General features: G+C 31.5%; 1 protein-coding gene across 1 annotated transcript; it reads left to right on the top strand.

Moving 5' to 3' along the window:
* Positions 1 to 1,504: 1,504 nt before the first annotated feature.
* Positions 1,505 to 18,308, top strand: LOC127703137 (homocysteine-responsive endoplasmic reticulum-resident ubiquitin-like domain member 2 protein). The gene is made up of 8 exons (XM_052207624.1): positions 1,505 to 1,910; positions 2,905 to 2,982; positions 5,713 to 5,772; positions 10,694 to 10,806; positions 12,390 to 12,518; positions 13,536 to 13,847; positions 14,223 to 14,328; positions 15,009 to 18,308. The coding sequence occupies exons 1-8, from the start codon at positions 1,770 to 1,772 to the stop codon at positions 15,156 to 15,158; spliced, it is 1,089 nt and encodes a 362-aa protein (XP_052063584.1). The 5' UTR covers positions 1,505 to 1,769; the 3' UTR covers positions 15,159 to 18,308.
* Positions 18,309 to 18,603: the final 295 nt, after the last annotated feature.

Below are 18,603 nucleotides of genomic sequence, written 5' to 3'. Positions count from 1 at the left end.
GTTTTATATTTTCCTTTTAAATCAAGGAACAAAGATATTTTATAAAACCAGAAAATTGTATTCAATTTGACAAATATTAAAAAAAATACCCCAAAAATGTTTATTAGTTTGACAAATTATCGACAATTTTGTAAATAGATTGTTTATATCATTTCATATATTATTGGTATATTCAGTTATTTAAGTGGATGTGGGCAGGGGGAAACAGTTATTTGCATGTTTTAACTTATAATTCATAACCTATGTATAACTGGCTATCGGAAGAGGTTTATAATGATAAATAAAAATAGTTTTCACCAGTAATTTACCATGGGTACAGAACTTACTAGTATTTGTTAGTCCGATGTCAGGAATCTTATTCCTGATATAATAACTTATCAATAGATTACGTTTATTAAAATCAAAAACTTTACTACAGACACGAGCATAGCCAACGAGTTGAGAATTCGTTTATTAAAGATTACGTTATCTTTTACCAAAATATTAATGATTTCATTCTGCAAAAAACTTTTAAAAAATTGTTGAAAATAATCAAGGGCAATAACTTCTATAAGGAATCAAATGACATTTTCGATCAAGTTGACTTATTTGTAGATGTTACTTTGCTGAAAATTTTTGATGTTTGAAGTTTCATTCTATCTATCATACTTTCTGCGAAAAACTAAAAATCTGGTAAAACTTATCTTTCAATGGCAACAACTATAAGGGATACATTGACAATTTTGGTCTTGTTGACTTATTTGTAGGTCTTACTTTGCTGAACATTTGTGCTGTTTGAAATTTCTGTCTATCTTTCATAGTTTCTGAAGAAAAAGGTCTTTCAAGGGCAATAACTCCTATAAGAGATCAATTGGCGAATTACGTTTTATACTTATTGGTAGATCTTACTTTGCTGAAAATTTTTGCTGTCTAAAATTTCTCTCTATCTATAATAGTTCTCAAGATAACAACCAAAAATTGAGACATTTCATAAAATTTATTATTTCAGAGACGATCAATCAAAATTTGGTTGTCAGATTCGTCTGAAAATATCCTCACTAACAGATCTTGCCATGGCTGACCATTTTTACACCATGTCATTACTCTTACTGTTGAGCTTTTGAGATATAAGCCAAAAACTGGGTACTCGGCGCAATTTGGGTACTGTGACGTTAGAATATTTGTTCCAACAGGAACAGATATTATGACATTGTTTATAACAAAGTTTCCAGTGTAACTTCTGTTAGGCGGAACAAATATACGTTGACAAAACAATGTCTGAACTACATATTTGCGAACCGTTCTTCGTCTATCAGAAGGGTAAAAATCGGTCGAAATAATGACTGAGGTATTTATTCGAACGCATCAAATATTTTAAAATGCTTTTCTTTTCTCTTTTAATTCTTTTTATGAAAACATTTACCGAAAGAAATTTGATCTAAAATATGATTTAGGAAAAATATTACAATTTTCTTTTATACCAATTAAAATGCGCCAACCAGATTTTATGCATTGTGACGTCACATGATAAGGATCCTAACAACTTCCTGTTGACAAAAGTGGATTTTCGATTCTCTAAAGCGTATTTTACCTTATAATAACACGTTAGCATAAAGGTTACATCATACACATTCTATAGTAACAAAACTGCACTTACTACAAAATCATTGTCATGTTAAAGAACCATAGTAGTTGAAAGATACTTGTTTCGGTTAGACACATTTTTTTTTACCAAAGGAATTTTAAACAACACAAATTAAGGATAATTTTGTGGAATTCATTGATTGACAATGGACTTTGCAGAGCTTCCAGTGACTCTAGTCATCAAAGCACCTAACCAACGAGTTGGTGACCACACAGTAGAATGCATGCTTGGTTGGACAGTAAAAAAACTAAAAGCACATTTGGAAGAAGTTTATCCAAGCAAACCAGTAAGTAGGTTCTGGTATCAAGTCAATTCATTTCCTATTTAATCCAATCATAACATTGTCCCAAATACATGCAGTTATAAAAGCTTTTACATACATAACAATATTGACTTTCATCATGTTCATAATATCTGATTGAATTTGCCTCATTTGAGTACTTGTCACTTGTACTTAATCCTCTATCTGCCGGTAGTTTTAAATGGTTGGATTTCGTGTGCCAGAATATATGACACCTGAGCATTTGTGACGTTACATGCAAAACAATTACGTCCTTCTATATACATGATATATGAATTCAAGCCCCAATGAAGTGATATAGGGGACCCGTCACCCAGTGAAGAAAAATAAAACACTGTTTAATTTTGGTATTTTATATGAAAGAGAGACAACAACAATGGGAAGCTTGCATAAATTAAAACATGGACATATGTGTCACTCCGACAGCAAGAGGGTTAACCAGCCATAAGCAGTTGAGCTAAGGAAGTTCTTCTTTGGCTCTGTCGGTTAGTCTCAGCACTGACTTGAAATAGAGATCCCAAGTTTTAGTCCCGGAGGAGACAATGTGATTTTCTAATAAGAATCATGCTCTCCTTTTACATTTGGTGTCGGCTATAAACCCATGGTGGTAAGAGATGATATCGAGATAAGTTTGTGTCTTATTGGTATGATGACTTGAGGAGGGGAAAGAGTGATGGGCTTGCTTCCCATGAGAGTAAAGATACTTAGCTAGCCGTAAGCAGTTGAGTTTGGTAAGTACTTATTAAGCTTAGTCAAGCAGAGCACTGAGATCTAGGGTCCATGAGGAGACAATGTGATTATCTAATAAGAATCATACTCACTGGTTAAACAAGATACAAAATGTACATGTAAACATGGTAAATGGAAATTGGCAAGATAAGGAGAAAACTTATTAACTTAAAAAGTATAAACATCATATATCTATTTATACCTGATCATGATGAGTATCTGATAGAATTGTGTTTTTTTTTCCTTTCAGAAAGAGACTCACCAGAAACTTATCTACTCTGGAAAGTTATTGCAAGACCATTTGTTGTTGAAAGATGTAATCAGACAGGTAAAATCTATTGTTACCGTGATAAAGCTTGTAAAAAAGTAATTTACACATTTGTATACACATTTTGCAATTGTATCTTTACAAAATTTGGAGATATATCCTTATGTGCTACATAAATATAGTACATTTGTTTCAGTATAATTGACTTTCTTCGACATATATTTATTTATCATACATGTATGTAGTGCTTCCTAGGCACATGAAATGGACTTGTCTCAAGAAAAACTTTGATGCAATCTGCCAAATCAGAAGTCAAAATTCTGAGAGTTCTGTATTGGGAATGTAGTTTTAGACTCACCTGGCCCAAAGGGAAAGTGTGATGAGCTTCATGTATTTTCATTATGGTCATGTTGGTATACGTATCTGCCATTTGTTACTTTTACAAAAATCTTTTCCTTTGAAACTGCTTGGCAAATAGCAACCAAACTAAGCCACAATCATCTTAAAGTATTTTTGTGTCTGATAACCCTACCTGACAACCAGCATGTTTGTGAAACATACTAGTATGTACATGTCTAAAATTAGAACAGGGCTCAAATGCAAGTAAATATATGATTGACTCCTTATAGGAGTTGTTACAATTTTAAGATATTTTTGCAAAGTATTTCGTGTACAGTATATGAGGATTGCATGATACCTGAAATGAATATAAACTGTACATTAGTAAATGGTTAGTAATGTATTATATTGAAAATTATAATCGTGATAATTGATAGACAGAAACTATGTCAAACAAAAATGATCAGAAAGAAAAGATTTTGGCTGGAACAGTTTCCATTCAAGTGATTCAACACAAATATTCTATAAAATGTATGCAAAAATTTCAGATGAGCAAAACAGCTCCTTAGAGCCTCTGATTTTTATCCCTCTGCTACGTTATGCCCCTGCCAAAGCGGAGGGGGCATTAAGTTTTACCCTTCATGCCCTTGTCCGTACATCCCAAAATTTGTTTCCATTCTCTAACTTTAGTTTGCCTCAACCAAATGTTATGAAACTTATACACAGTGACAATGCTTGTTATAACCACAAAACACAGATCAAGTTTGAATTTGGGTGGTGTTACATTTATCTTTCTAGAGTTATGTCCCTTTACAAATGGAAAAATTGCTGAATTTTTCGTTTTCTGTTCTCTAACTTCAGTTTACCTCAACCAAATGTTATGAATCTCATACACAATGCTTATTACCACAAAACACAGATCAAGATTGAATTTTGGTGGCGTCGCTTTTACCTTTTTAGAGTTATGCCCAAGGGTCAGGAAACGGTCATATTGTGACCGAAACTGAGAGCAATTTGTCCTGAACGGAAGATTGGTGTTTAGGACAAAATTTTTTTTTTACAGATATAATTTCGGTCATTTCATTGAGATCTTGTTTCTAAATCGCCATTTTGCACTTGTTTTTGTTTTGTAATCCCTTTCCTGCAGTAAAACTGCCTCTCCAGTATAGCATGATAATCCTGAGACCATATTAAAGGCTCCGGGAATTATTTGATTTAATTTAGGTAGAAAGTAATTTTTCACGAGTTACACCATGTGCTTTTCTATACTATATAATACGCATGCATGAAATTGTCTTCACCAGACAACATGCCAGATAAGACACTTAATCGTGAAATGCAAAATGATTTTATGCTAAATTAAGCGAGTGCAACTATTATCTGTTATATTCAAATACCTTTAAAGGTAATAGTATTAAAAATCCGGTGATTTCCTGTCAATTTGATAAACAGAACAAATTCCGGAAATGAAACCGGAATTATTGGTACTTTAGTATTGTCGCAAACTTCCGGTTTTAATTTCTTCTTCAAAATCGAAAGAAACATTAGCAATGTCTGAGAAATTTACCATTTTGAGTCATTCAAATCATTTCAAATTTACACAGTTGCATTCCATAAACCGTTTTTGAAAGTTTTTAGAAAAACGGTAAGAAAATTCATTAGGTAAATGTGATCAAACAGTCAATACAAGTTCGTTGTTGCTATGAATCCAGTGTGATTATGACAAATTGAAAAAAAAGGCCCCAACTTTTTAAAAGTCTTCTCAGACTGACCGAAATTGTGTGAAAATATTTCCGTATCCTTGGTTATGCCCCTTAATAACAAATGGAAAAAATGCTGAATTTTTTGTTTCCGTTCTCTTAACTTAAGTTTGCCTCAACCAAATGTTATGAAACTTATACCATGTGTATACATGTTATACATAATTATTATTACCACAAACGATCAAGTTTAAATCTGGATGCCAGGCGTCACTTTTATCTTTCAAGAGTTATGTCCCTTTACAAATGGAAAAATTGCTGAATTTTTCGTTTCCATTCTCTAATTTTAGTTTGCCTCAACCAAATGTCATGAAACTTATACACAATGCTTATTACAACAAAACTCAGATCAAGTACGAATTTGGGTAGCTTCACTTTTACCATTCTTGAGTTATGTCCCTTTATAACGTTATATGCAAGTGGGGGCATCACCTGTATCCCATGGACACATTCCCCATTTATTTCATTATTCAATTAAAAAACTCCTAGTCAATTTCTCGGTCATTTGGTTCAGTTTTGAATCAATGACTAATACAATGTAGATGATGCACTGTACCAATACAAAATATCTGTATCATGGAGTGAATTGAAAATGAAAAAAGACAGATCATGTAAACTTTTAAATATACATGTATGGTTGGTACATGTACAGTGTAACTTTTAATATACTTAATTTATATTTGTGTTGTAGGATAATACACAGACACACCACACAGTTCATCTTGTGTGCAATCATGAATCTCAAGAAAGGGTATGTTATCTGCATGTATCTTTGGAAATAATATGTCTTTTGTAAGCTTTCGCCTTTTTATACGGCCGCAAAAAAATTTTGTGGTCGTCTATTGGTATGACATTGGCGTCGTCGTCGTCCGAAGACACATTGGTTTTCGCACTCTAACTTTAGTTTAAGTGAATGGATCTTTTTGAAATTTTACCATAAGGTTAAATACCACAAAAGGAAGGTTGGGATTGATTTTGGGGGTTATGGTACCAACAGTTAAGGAATTAGGGGCCAAAAAGGGGCCAAAAATAAGCATTTTCTAGTTTCCATACAATAACTGTGGAACGGTGTATGGATCTCTCTGAAATTATACTACAAGTTTCCATACCACAAAGGGATGGTTAGGATTTGCATTGGGGGGTTATGGCTCAAACCGTTTAGAAATTAGGGGCAAAAAAGGGGGAAAAACAAGGTTGTCCTGGTTAATGGACAAATACTTTAGTACAAAACATTATTTAAAGCAGTGTAAGGGAGATAAATCAAATACATCATTGAAATTATCTCACTTACACTGCTTTTAAATTATGTATAAACTAATGGTTAATGAACAATAAAGATAATTTAAAACAGTGTTAGGGAGGTAATCCAAACACAACGTTTTGGTTACTTCCCTTACACTGCTTTTAAATTATGTTTAAAGAAATGCATATTTATAAAGGAAGACCAGTAAAAATATCTGCAAATGTTGCATCTTTTTTTTTTTACAAAAAAATCCATATGAAAGATTTGACACTATATTTTTAATTCTATTATAAAATAGATTAAGTTAGCACTATGGTAAATATAAATGGGTAATTATGGTTGCCAACTCCATTGGAAATTTGAATTTGAGATTATGACCATATCTTGAGGGAATGAATTTTTTGGGGGAAAAAAGGGGGGGGGGATAAAAAGAAATTGTTGGGGGTCAATTTTTTCTCATTTCAGATTTCAGAAATTAAAAAGAATTATTCTTCAAATATTATTTTTTTTTCAAATTTCAGATATTGAAAAATTTCAAGAAGTAATCTTTAATTGCACAGTATGGCGCATTAGATTTGTAAAATCACATTTATTTATTTGTTATGCAGAATCTAACAGTGTATTTAGATTTTTAATTTTGGATCCAGTTTTCAAATTGGTCTACATTAAGGTCCAAAGGGTCCAAAATTAAACTTTGTTTGATTTTAGCAAAAATTGAATATATGAGGTTCTTTGATATGCTGAATCTAAACATGTATTTAGATTTTGGATTTTTGGCCCAGTTTTCAAGTTGGTCCAAATTGGGGTCCAAAATTAAACTTTGTTTGATTTCAACAAAAATTGAATATATGGGGTTCTTTGATATTCTGAATCTAACCATGTATTTAGATTTTTTATTTGTGGACCCTGTTATCAAATTGGTTCATATTGAGGTCAAAAGGGTCCAAAATCAAACTTTGTTTGATTTCATCAAAAATCGAATTATTGGGGTTCTTTGATATGCCAAATCTAACCGTGTATTTAGATTTTTAATTTTGGGTCCTGTTTTTTAAATTGGTCTACATTAAGGTCCAAAGGGTCCAAAATTAAACTTAGTTTGATTTTAACAAAAATTGAATTCTTGGGGTTCTTTGATATGCTGAATCTAAACATGTGTTAAGATTTTTGATTATGGGCCCAGTTTTCAAGTTGGTCCAAGTTGGGGTCCAAAATTAAACTTTTTTTTATTTCAACAAAAATTGAATATATGGGGTTCTTTGATATGCTGAATCTAACCATGAATTTAGATTTTTTATTTGTGGGCCCCGCTATCACATTGGTTCATATTGAGGTCAAAAGGGTCCAAAATTAAACTTTGTTCGATTTCATCAAAAATTGAATTATTGGGGTTCTTTGATGTTCCAAATCTAACCCTGTATTTAGATTTTTGTCGAGCCTGCGACTTTTGTCGCAGAAAGCTCGACATAGGGATAGTGATCCAGCGGCGGCGGCGGCGTTAGCTAACTTCTTAAAAGCTTTATATTTTAGAAGGTGGAAGGTCTGGATGCTTCATACTTTGTATATGGATGCCTCATGTTACGAAGTTTCCGTCAGTCACATGTCCAATGTCCTTGACCTCATTTTCATGGTTCAGTGACTACTTGAAAAAAAAGTTCAGATTTTTTGTAATGTTAGATTCTCTCTTATTATAAGTAATAGGATAACTATATTTGGTATGTGCGTACCTTGCAAGGTCCTCATGCCCGTCAGACAGTTTTCACTTGACCTCGACCTCATTTCATGGATCAGTGAACAAGGTTAAGTTTTGGTGGTCAAGTCCATATCTCAGATACTATAAGCAATAGGTCTAGTATATTCGGTGTATGGAAGGACTGTAAGGTGTACATGTCCAACTGGCAGGTGTCATCTGACCTTGACCTCATTTTCATGGTTCAGTGGTTATAGTTAAGTTTTTGTGTTTTAGTCTGTTTTCCTTATACTGTATGCCATAGGTCTACTATATTTGGTGTATGGAATGATTGTAAGGTGTACATGTCTAGCGGGCAGGTGTCATCTGACCTTGACCTCATTTTCATGGTTCAGTGGTCAAAGTTAAGTTTTTGAGTTTTGGTCTTTTTTTCTAATACTATATGCAATAGTTCAACTATATTTGGTATGTGCGTACCTTGCAAGGTCCTCATGCCCGTCACACAGTTTTCACTTGACCTCGACCTCATTTCATGGATCAATGAACAAGGTTAAGTTTTGGTGGTCAAGTCCATATCTCAGATACTATAAGCAATAGGTCTAGTATATTCGGTGTATGGAAGGACTGTAAGGTGTACATGTCTAACTGGCAGGTGTCATCTGACCTTGACCTCATTTTCATGGTTCAGTGGTTATAGTTAAGTTTTTGTGTTTTGGTCTGTTTTTCTTATACTGTATGCCATAGGTCTACTATATTTGGTGTATGGAATGATTGTAAGGTGTACATGTCTAGCTGGCAGGTGTCTTCTGACCTTGACCTCATTTTCATGGTTCAGTGGTCAAAGTTAAGTTTTTGAGTTTTAGTCTTTTTTTCTAATACTTTATGCAATAGGTCATCTATATTTGGTGTATGGAAATATTTTATGATGTACCTGTCAGTCTTGCAGGTTTTATTTGACCTTGACCTCATTTTCACGGTTCATTGCTCAGTGTTAAGTTTTTGTGTTTTGGTCTGTTTTTCTAATACTATAAGCAATAGGTCAACTATATTTGTTGTATAGAAGGATTGCAAGCTCTAGTACATGTCTGCCTGGCATTGTTCATCTGACCTTGACCTCATTTTCTTGGTTCATTGGTCAATGTTTAGTTTTCTTGGTTAAGTCTGTATCTTAGAAACTATAAACAATAGGTCAACTATATTTAGTGTATTGAATGATTGTAAGGTGTACATGTATTTCTTGTTTGGTTTATATGACCTTGACCTCATTTTCTTGGATCATGTTAAGTGTATGTGATAGTTGTAGTAAAGCTTTATATTTAGGACTATCAACATAATATCAATGATTAGTAAAGAAGGCGAGACATTTCAGCGTGTGCACTCTTGTTAATTTCGGGTCCCGTTTTTTAAATTGGTCTACATTTAGGTCCGAAGGGTCCAAAATTAATCTTAGTTCTATTTTAGCAAAAATTGAATATATGGGGTTCTTTGATATGCTGAATCTAAACATGTATTTAGATTTTTGATTATGGGCCCAGTTTTCAAGTTTGTCCAAGTTGGGGAACAAATTTAAACTTTGTTTGATTTTAACAAAAATTGAACATATGGGGTTCTTTGATATGCTGAATCTAACCATGTATTTTGATTTTGGACATTGGACCATAATAGGTAAATTAGAAAAATTCAAGTTCTTAGGCCACATTCTTTCTGTGTCAGAAACCTATGCTGTGTCAAATATTTTATAACAATCCAAATTCAGAGCTGTATCAATCTTGAATGTTGTGTCCATACTTGCCCCAACTGTTCAGGGTTCGACCTCTGCGGTCGTATCAAGCTGCGCCCAGCAAAGCATTTTATTTGAACTTATGGTGACCAAACTTGAAGTATAACAATTTAGTAAATAAGTAAAGTAACTATAATCCTAAAAAGAACATCACATACATGTAAATGTAATACAACATGATATTTGTAGAAATTAAATCAAAATTATCATGAAGTATCCTCATTTAAGATATACATATTCATTTGCTATGACCAACATGACCAAAGGCCTGTCACATGTCTGTTGTAGATTAATGAACGGAAAATTATAATACATTTCTATAGAAAAAATATGAATTAATTATTTGAACTGCTAACAGCTTAGACAAACATCTAGGAAACTTATTTGAGTATAGCGGTAATAGTTACCTTAACATGTTCTCACAATGACAATATAAAAGTAAGTACGATTGCCAATAAGACAACTATCAAACACAGTTCATAAAACAAGTTCATTAGTCCTGGACTTAAAGACAAGAATCACCTATTTCAAAAAAGGATGCTTTCCAAGATGCATTAATTGTATAAGCAGGGTTTTAATATTAGCATTAATTTCACTACAATTTTAGTTCTGACCAGAAGACTGGAATGATGTCTTATGGCTTTATCATGTTGTTGATTGAAAATCTAATAGTTAGAACTCTGTTCTCTAAGCCTCTAGATTCTAATCTTATTCAGTGAGTGTTATTATAACCTAGGTAGACAAAGCTGCTACTATGGTTATGCTTTAAGTTATGGTACATGTGTATACATGTACATTGTATATATTTAAGTGTATGCACATATCAATATCCAAAAATCCAACAGAGTAACACCTATCAAATTGTAACACCAAAAACACAGTATAAAGACAAGGGTCATGGACTCTGGAGCATGAACCAACATAACAATATCAACCATTCACATGTGTATCGTTTTCTTCAGATATCCCCCCAGTCTGTGTCTACAGCATCACCAACAGTAAACACAATGCCAAATACAGAAGGATTGCGGTACAGAAATAATACGCCAAGCGTTCAACAAAACAACTATTATGGGTTGGTACTTATTGTAATGTTGTTACACTTTTTAACAAGTAGTCATAAGGTATGGCTGTTCCATTTTGAATAGAATTGCAAACCATTAGGAAGTTAAATAAAAACTTTTCTATGTACATTTGTACATGCATAGCAGCCATTGAAATTCAACATTCTATTAAGAAATCACCACATTAAATGAATATGAATACAGGTAGACATGGTAGATGTGAAGTAAAGATGTCAATGAGACAGAAATTTAACCCCCCCCCCCCCCCCCCCCAAAAAAAAAATCTACAAAAGACTGTCTACTGTGTGTAACATTGTAAGCTCTAAATTGTCCTAAGTTATGAATATATTTAATAGAGACTGGAGAAGATCTGTAGGAAAACAATGAATTCGTGAAAGCTCTTAAAGTGAAAGTACTTATAAAAAATCAATTGTAGTCGTATATTAAACTGATTAAACTGTAAATAAGTGAATTGATTTTAATCCTCCCAAAATACAAGGCAAAATGATAAAATAATACTTATACTTACGGTATTCATGGTATTAGATGTATATTAAAAAAAAGTGAAAACGTTTTGATCTGGTACATTTGACAACATTTGAATGTTGTATACATTTCTTCATGTTCTTATGCCACTTTCTGACAAAACTATTGGTTTAGCTAAAACCAAGAAATAATTATTTATTTTTTTCTTTATTATTTCAATTAAGTTTTACCCTTGTCCGTCAGTACATCCCAAAGTTGGTTTCTGTTCACTAATTTTAGTTTGCCTCAACCAAATGTTATGAAACTTATACACAATGCTTATTACCACAAAATACAGATCAAATTTGAATTTTTGTGGTGTCACTTTAACCGTTCTAGAGTTATGCCCCTTTACAAATGGAAAAATTGCTGAATTTTTCGTTTCCGTTCTCTTATTTTAGTTTTCCTCAACCAAATGTTATGAAACTTATACACAATGCTTATTACCACAAATTACAGATCAAGTTCAAAATTTTGTGGTGTCACTTTAACCGTTCTAGAGTTATGCCCTTTACAAATGGAAAAATTGCTGAATTTTTCGTTTCCATTCTCGCACTAAATTTAGCCTCAACCAAATGTTATGAAACTTATACACAATGCTTATTACCACAAAATACAGATCAAATTTGAATTTTGGTGGTGTCACTTTTACTGTTCTAGAGTTATGCCCCTTTTCATTGCTGAATTTTTCGTTTCCATTCTCTAACTTGAGTTTGCCTCAAACAAATGTTATGAAACTTATACACAATACTTATTACCTCAAAACTCAGATCAAGTACAAATTTGGGTAGCGTCACTTTTACCATTCTTCAGTTATGTCCCTTTATAACTTTATTAGATATGCAGGCGGGGGCATCATCTGTGTCCATGGGACACATTCCCTATTTATTTTTTTCTTTATTATTTCAATTTGCAGAGTCGGGAAACTCCAACAAGCAATAGCTTCATGCTATTTTCAAAACTTTCTGTTGCGTCCTTACAATGAACTATAAATTTCAAATCTAACTGATGTTTTATTGTCATTGAATATTTTAAAATTACTGATTATCAAACATAAATTTATTTATAGAGCCGTACCCAGCACAAGTCAACCCCAGCCTCAGCCTCAGATGATGTCACAGGCAGGTATGACACAGGAACAATACATGGTGATGATGCAGACGTACTACAACCAGATGGCAGCACAGTACATGCAATAGTAAGTACACAAGAAATATTTCCTTACAAGGGCAATTTTGCCGCAAATGTTTTCAAGTTCAGTGAAGTTTGGGTTGAAAACAAAACAAAAGATGGTGGCCATAATCTTCAAATTTGTTGGTGATATGAACATTTGTGACAATTTTTTAGCAAAATTTTGAAAACTAAAAGTTAAAACACTTGTTTAAAAAAATGTGATTTAAGATTGCATTCTATAGGTCCAATTTACATGTATATTTAAAAACAATAAAATCTGAACAGATTGCCATTGATACAGTGGTCATCCAAAATAATGGACTTAAATTAGGACTTAAATTAAATAATCAATGATCTGACTAAACACTAAAAAATGACTTGATCAAAGATATCTGAATGTTTGCATATCAAATCATATTATTCAAACATATACAAGGTACCAAGCTATGAACATGATGAAATAGCAAATGGTAAACTAAACTTATGCACAGACAACTGTTTATCATGTTATTGTGGATTCATTATATTCATGGGATACAAATTTAGTGGATTTCATGTGTTGTAGGTGAAAAGTAAAATAACAAAAATACCGAACTCCAAGGAATTTTCAAAACGGAAAGTCCCTTATCAAATGGCAAAATTAAAAGCTTAAACACATCAAACGAATGGAAAACAACTGTCATATTCCTGACTTGGTACAGGCATTTCCTTATGTAGAAAAACATGGATTGAACCTGGTTTTATAGCTAGCTAAACCTCTCACTTGTATGACAATTGCATAAAATTCCATTATATTGACAACAATGTGTGAAAAAAACAAACTCACAAACAAATTTAAAAGTTCAACGAACTACAAATTTTCTATTCATGATATTATCTGGTATGCTAACTTTTGTTAAACCAGGAAATCGAACTTCCACGAACATACGACTTTTCCTGAATCCACAAAAATAAACCAATCCACGGTATATGATGCTACAGGTCATACTATTTGTTCAATAACTTAGGTTTTTGGAAAATATGTTTATTCTTTTTATTTTAGCTATCAGACTGGGGCGTTTCCCGATATGGCCAACATTCAGATAGCAGCACAAGATATCACACCACAAAACCCCCAAGAACAAGTTCAGCCAAACAATGGCCCAATTCAACAAGATGACAACCAAAATGTTATCCTTGATGCTCGTGGACGTGTAGTGGAAAACGTAGATAATGATGATGAGTTCGGACAACACGATTGGTTGGATTATATTTACACATTCAGTCGATTTATGGTTCTCATCAGCATTGTGTATTTCTACTCGAACTTCACAAGATTTGCTGTTGTTGCACTGTTTTTCTTCATTGTATATTTGTAAGTAATACACAGTTATAGTTCAAATTCTTTTGAACATTATTTACTGATATTTATTTTTGAAAATGAAGTAATTACATTACATTTCCTTTTGAAAAAATTAAATATGTCAAAAGATTATTATCAAGTTAAAAGTGCAAGTTTGATGAAATTATGACTAGATAAAACAATGATAAGATTTTTCATGGTATGAAAAAATTTATGAAATCTTATTAAGTGAAGAAATTTTCTAAAATATAATCTTGGTCTTATACATGTTAGAATATGTGAAGAATATTATAGAAAATGCTAAAAAAGGCATCTAACTTGTTATTGAAAAATAATAATTTGGAAACAGTAATTTTTATTCAAACTTCTTTTCTATCTTTTAATTAGGTATCAAACAGGATTCTTCAGAGTAAGGCGAAGGCATCCAGTACAACGTCCACCACAGGAACAAGCACAACAGCAACAAGAGAATGTACAACCTGATGTTCAACAGGTATTATTTGCTACAAGATTTGCACAACATTTAACTTCCTGTTTATCTTATACTAATAGCAAGGATATCATTAGCTAGCAATAACTCAAAGTTCGACTTGTTTGGTTCAAAATAAAGGAACTACCTCTGTCAATTGATCTATATTTTGAGGAAGCAGGGAATTAAATTCTACACATTTTTTACTACGAACTGCAAGTTGTGCACAACAGTAATTTGCTTTTATAACACCAATGAATCCAATTGACAGCAAATTCTATCATGATTATCATTTGGATTTTATATTTTTACACAAATTCAAGGCTTTATGTCACAGTATTTGTGTTTGAGGAACGAACACAAACTCTACTTGGACAAATAAACATCATTCAGTTCAAATTCATAGTCCAAAATATTTAATTGTAAAATTCATCCTTCGGTTCCATTTTTCCTTCAAGAATGAATTAAAAATAGACACATTAAGTTGTTTACTTTGCATTTTGTTTTTCACCTAACAGTGGCATAGCTTGTTGCTAGAGCATCCTCTTTGTTTCCATAAAATTATCTAATATTGGACCTTTTCTCACCATTTTCATATGGGGGAGTATATATCCACATTCATTTATGTCTGGCAATGCCACTGTCTAAATATTGAATTGTAAGTTCATTCAATATATGACCAAAACGAATATTTTTTTTTTCAGAATGATAATAATGAACAGCCAGAACCTACAGAAGAAAGTACTCCACAAGAACCTCCCAAACCTAGTGTCATATCTATTGCCTGGTCTTTCTTCTCAACCTTCTTCACATCATTGATCCCATCGCCACCACCAGCAGTTAATGCTAACTGAGGGATAAAACACAATATCTTGAATGTACACAAACAATTCCTGTAACAAGGACATCTTATAGTAGAATTGTGTATAAAGAGCTACATTTTCTGATTCTAAACAGTTGAACTGTATTCTGGTCATGAAAAACTGCAGAAATATTCAGAGGAATTTATATAATGTATTTTGGTAATGTTCAGAATCAATAATTTGTATTAAGATTTCGGAAGATAGTGGTAATACATAAAGACTGTGTTCTTCATTTTGAAGATTTTTTTTTATAAGCTTTTCATCATTGTTGAAGGATAATACTTTAGAATGAACACAAACTCATAACACTTTTTCAAATGAGTTTAACGTAAACATATGAGCAGTTGAAATATAAAGTATTGTAAATATCAATTGTACAATGTACTCTTAAAGGAAATTTTATCTGTCTGATACAAAAACTATGAAATCCAAGGGACTGGAGCATGTCTTATAATCAAGAGTATTTCTTTGAAATCCATTCTATGAAACAATGATAATTTTGTCAATTCATTTATAATCAGCCAAGCTGTATAAAAGTCAAGTATTAATTGCAGTGTTGATGGGTTGTATTTTGATAAATTTTTTTATTATACACATATTGTTTTGTCATTCATAAAAAAATCATAAACAGTTACTTATGTACGTTGTAAGCAGCTCTACTTTAAATTATCAGTTTATTTATATCATCACAAACTGATGAAGATTCAAAACTTTTTTACAATTCAGGTATACATGTATTTCAAAATTGTGAAATTTGGTTTGAGTTTTTAAATGATAAAGCTTCTTGTCTGAAAGTGAACCTGCCTTGATGTTTTTCTTCTTAGGGCTGTTCCATTAAATTATATATAGTTCTCAGTGAAAGCACTTTGATATGTTGACCATCTATAGAGGCAATTTTAGAATTTTACTTACATTTTCACTTTACAAAAAAGTATTTGACACCCTTACATGGTGGAGAATTGGAAGTGACTTTCTCGGTCCCATGTGAGTTTTTATGGAATAGCCCATATATGAAAAGGGCATTGTTTTATAAATTTTTATAAAATTTATTGTGATAATCTGCATATTTGATGATGTTATCTACCTTGGTTATTTTCATATATATTATTAAAAAATCATTTAGTTTATAAATGTTTTATGTTAATTTTTTTGTCTGTTAATTACTAAATTGGAGATTAATATTGTGTTAGATACTAATTTTGTTATTTCCTTTTGAGATTTTTTTTACTTCATTTAGTAGGAAATAGTATGATTTTGTTCTATGGGGAAAAACATTTTTATTAAAAAAAAGAAAACATTTGATTTCTAAAATTTTCCATAATTATGAAATTTTATCATATATAAATATGATTTGATGATATTATTTTGTTACTTACATATTGCATTCAATTGTCATTATGAAACTTAGAAGTTCAATTTAAGTTCAGTCATCATTTTAAACATTTCATTAGATTCAACATCAGCAGATTAATATACAATAACAGTTATTCAAATTATGATAAATGATAATGTACTTTATCTCATGTGTCAAACATGTAGGTGTAGATTGTATGTAATTCAAGATTTCATGTAAGTGATTGTAATTATTATTCAACTTCATTTACAAATATTTGTTTTCAAAGGATTTTTGGTAATGGCGCTTCTATACTAGTTGTCAGTCTTTGAAAGTTAGACAAAGTAGTTGCTAACAAAACACATAAATTTAGTTACTTATCAGAATTTCCACTGAAAAATAAAATAAAAAATATTCAAGAATTTTATAGCCAAAACAGATTGCAGACACCTGTAAACACCACTTTGTATAGCATTCATACATCTGCAACTATTTCCCTTACAATAAAAGTTGTTCGTAATTTATAATTAAAAAATGTGGGAGGTGTCTATATGAATATTCATCATTTCCTTATGCTTTAATGTTATGTGTTTTTTTTTGTTATGTTATTAAGATTATCTGTTGCTTGTTAATGTGTTTGTTATGTACATATGTATAAAAATATAACTGCCAAAAAATGGAAAGAAATGAAATCCAATATATGTATGCTCAGTATGCTAAAAATTTCATAATAAGCTTAAATTTGGCACAGTGCTATGCAAAATACATATTTAAAATTTAAATATAGTGCATATTTGCATATTTTATATTCTTTGTACTATTTCATTAAGTAATTATGTTATTAGATCAATAACTCATTTATACAAAAAACCAATGCAATTGAAATTTATGTTTTCGAAAACTTCATGGTCATTTTCATTTTTCAGAAAAGACAAATATATATACATTGTTTGAAGAAAAAAGTTTAAATTATGCACAATTTTAGCATAAATCTACATAATTAATGACTTTTGTAAACTACAGTTATTCTCATTCAAAACAGAATTAAGAATAAAGATAAATGTTTTTGTATGTACATTTTAGGGATTTACTAATTTATTGAAAAGAATTAATCTGAGCATTTGAAAGTGATATGTACATAAATGTATATAAAATGTAAATAAACATTTATAGATTAATATATGTAAATACAGTTGAATCTTGTCAGAAACTCTGTCAAGTTCTTGACTAAATAAAGACAAAACTTAAGTATTAGTCTTTTAACTTTGAGATTGTCAGCTGTCACATATTTTAGAATAGAAAAGTGTACAATGACCTCTTAATAATACACAGTACACTTTGATATCACACTTTCTGGTGAAAAATAATCCACAATCCAGAAAATTTACTGTAAAAAATCACCCATAAGGTTTAAACTAAAATGCAATGTCTGTATACTGAAAAATTGCAACGGTTTAATACATGTAGAATTTAGTGATTTTGTCAGTATGATAAACAGATATAACGTACTAATCTTTGAATTAAACTGTCCTAGATATTAGCAGAAATATATTCTCAAATTGACAGTATGAATGCCTAGAATATTGAAACAGAACTAAGATGGCTCTTTCTTTGGAGTTCTACATAACAAGATTCAACTGCATGTCATCTCATATATGAGAAAATAATGGTGCTTTAGTTATGGTTGAGTGGTTTTTCTCTTATCATTCATTTACCATCATTTTTGTGATTCCTAAAGAATTCCTAGATGTAGATAGTATTATCAGAACTTTAGAACCATGTGGGAAATAAAATTTTTTTAAATATAATTATTTGGTTTTTGTCTTGCCTCAGCGAAGTCGAAAAAGCAAGACTTACGCATGCAGTTTTTATAAGTATTGGCATTTCTCATTTCTATGGAGGTTATTTGACTCTGCACCTTCAGTCATTTATTGTTTATTGACCTTGAATAATTTGCATAGTTGACATGTTAAATAATGGCCATTTTAATTTTAACATTTGCATTACACTGTCAAATATACATCAAGACAAGACATATATCTGTGTCAACAGTTTATTATTCAATTTAAAGAAATATTTAATGAGCTAGTCATATGTCGGACT

This window comes from Mytilus californianus, unplaced genomic scaffold, assembly GCF_021869535.1.
Source record: "Mytilus californianus isolate M0D057914Y unplaced genomic scaffold, xbMytCali1.0.p SCAF_5, whole genome shotgun sequence".
Taxonomy (NCBI): domain Eukaryota; kingdom Metazoa; phylum Mollusca; class Bivalvia; order Mytilida; family Mytilidae; genus Mytilus; species Mytilus californianus.
This window is presented reverse-complemented; position numbering and strand designations above follow the sequence as displayed.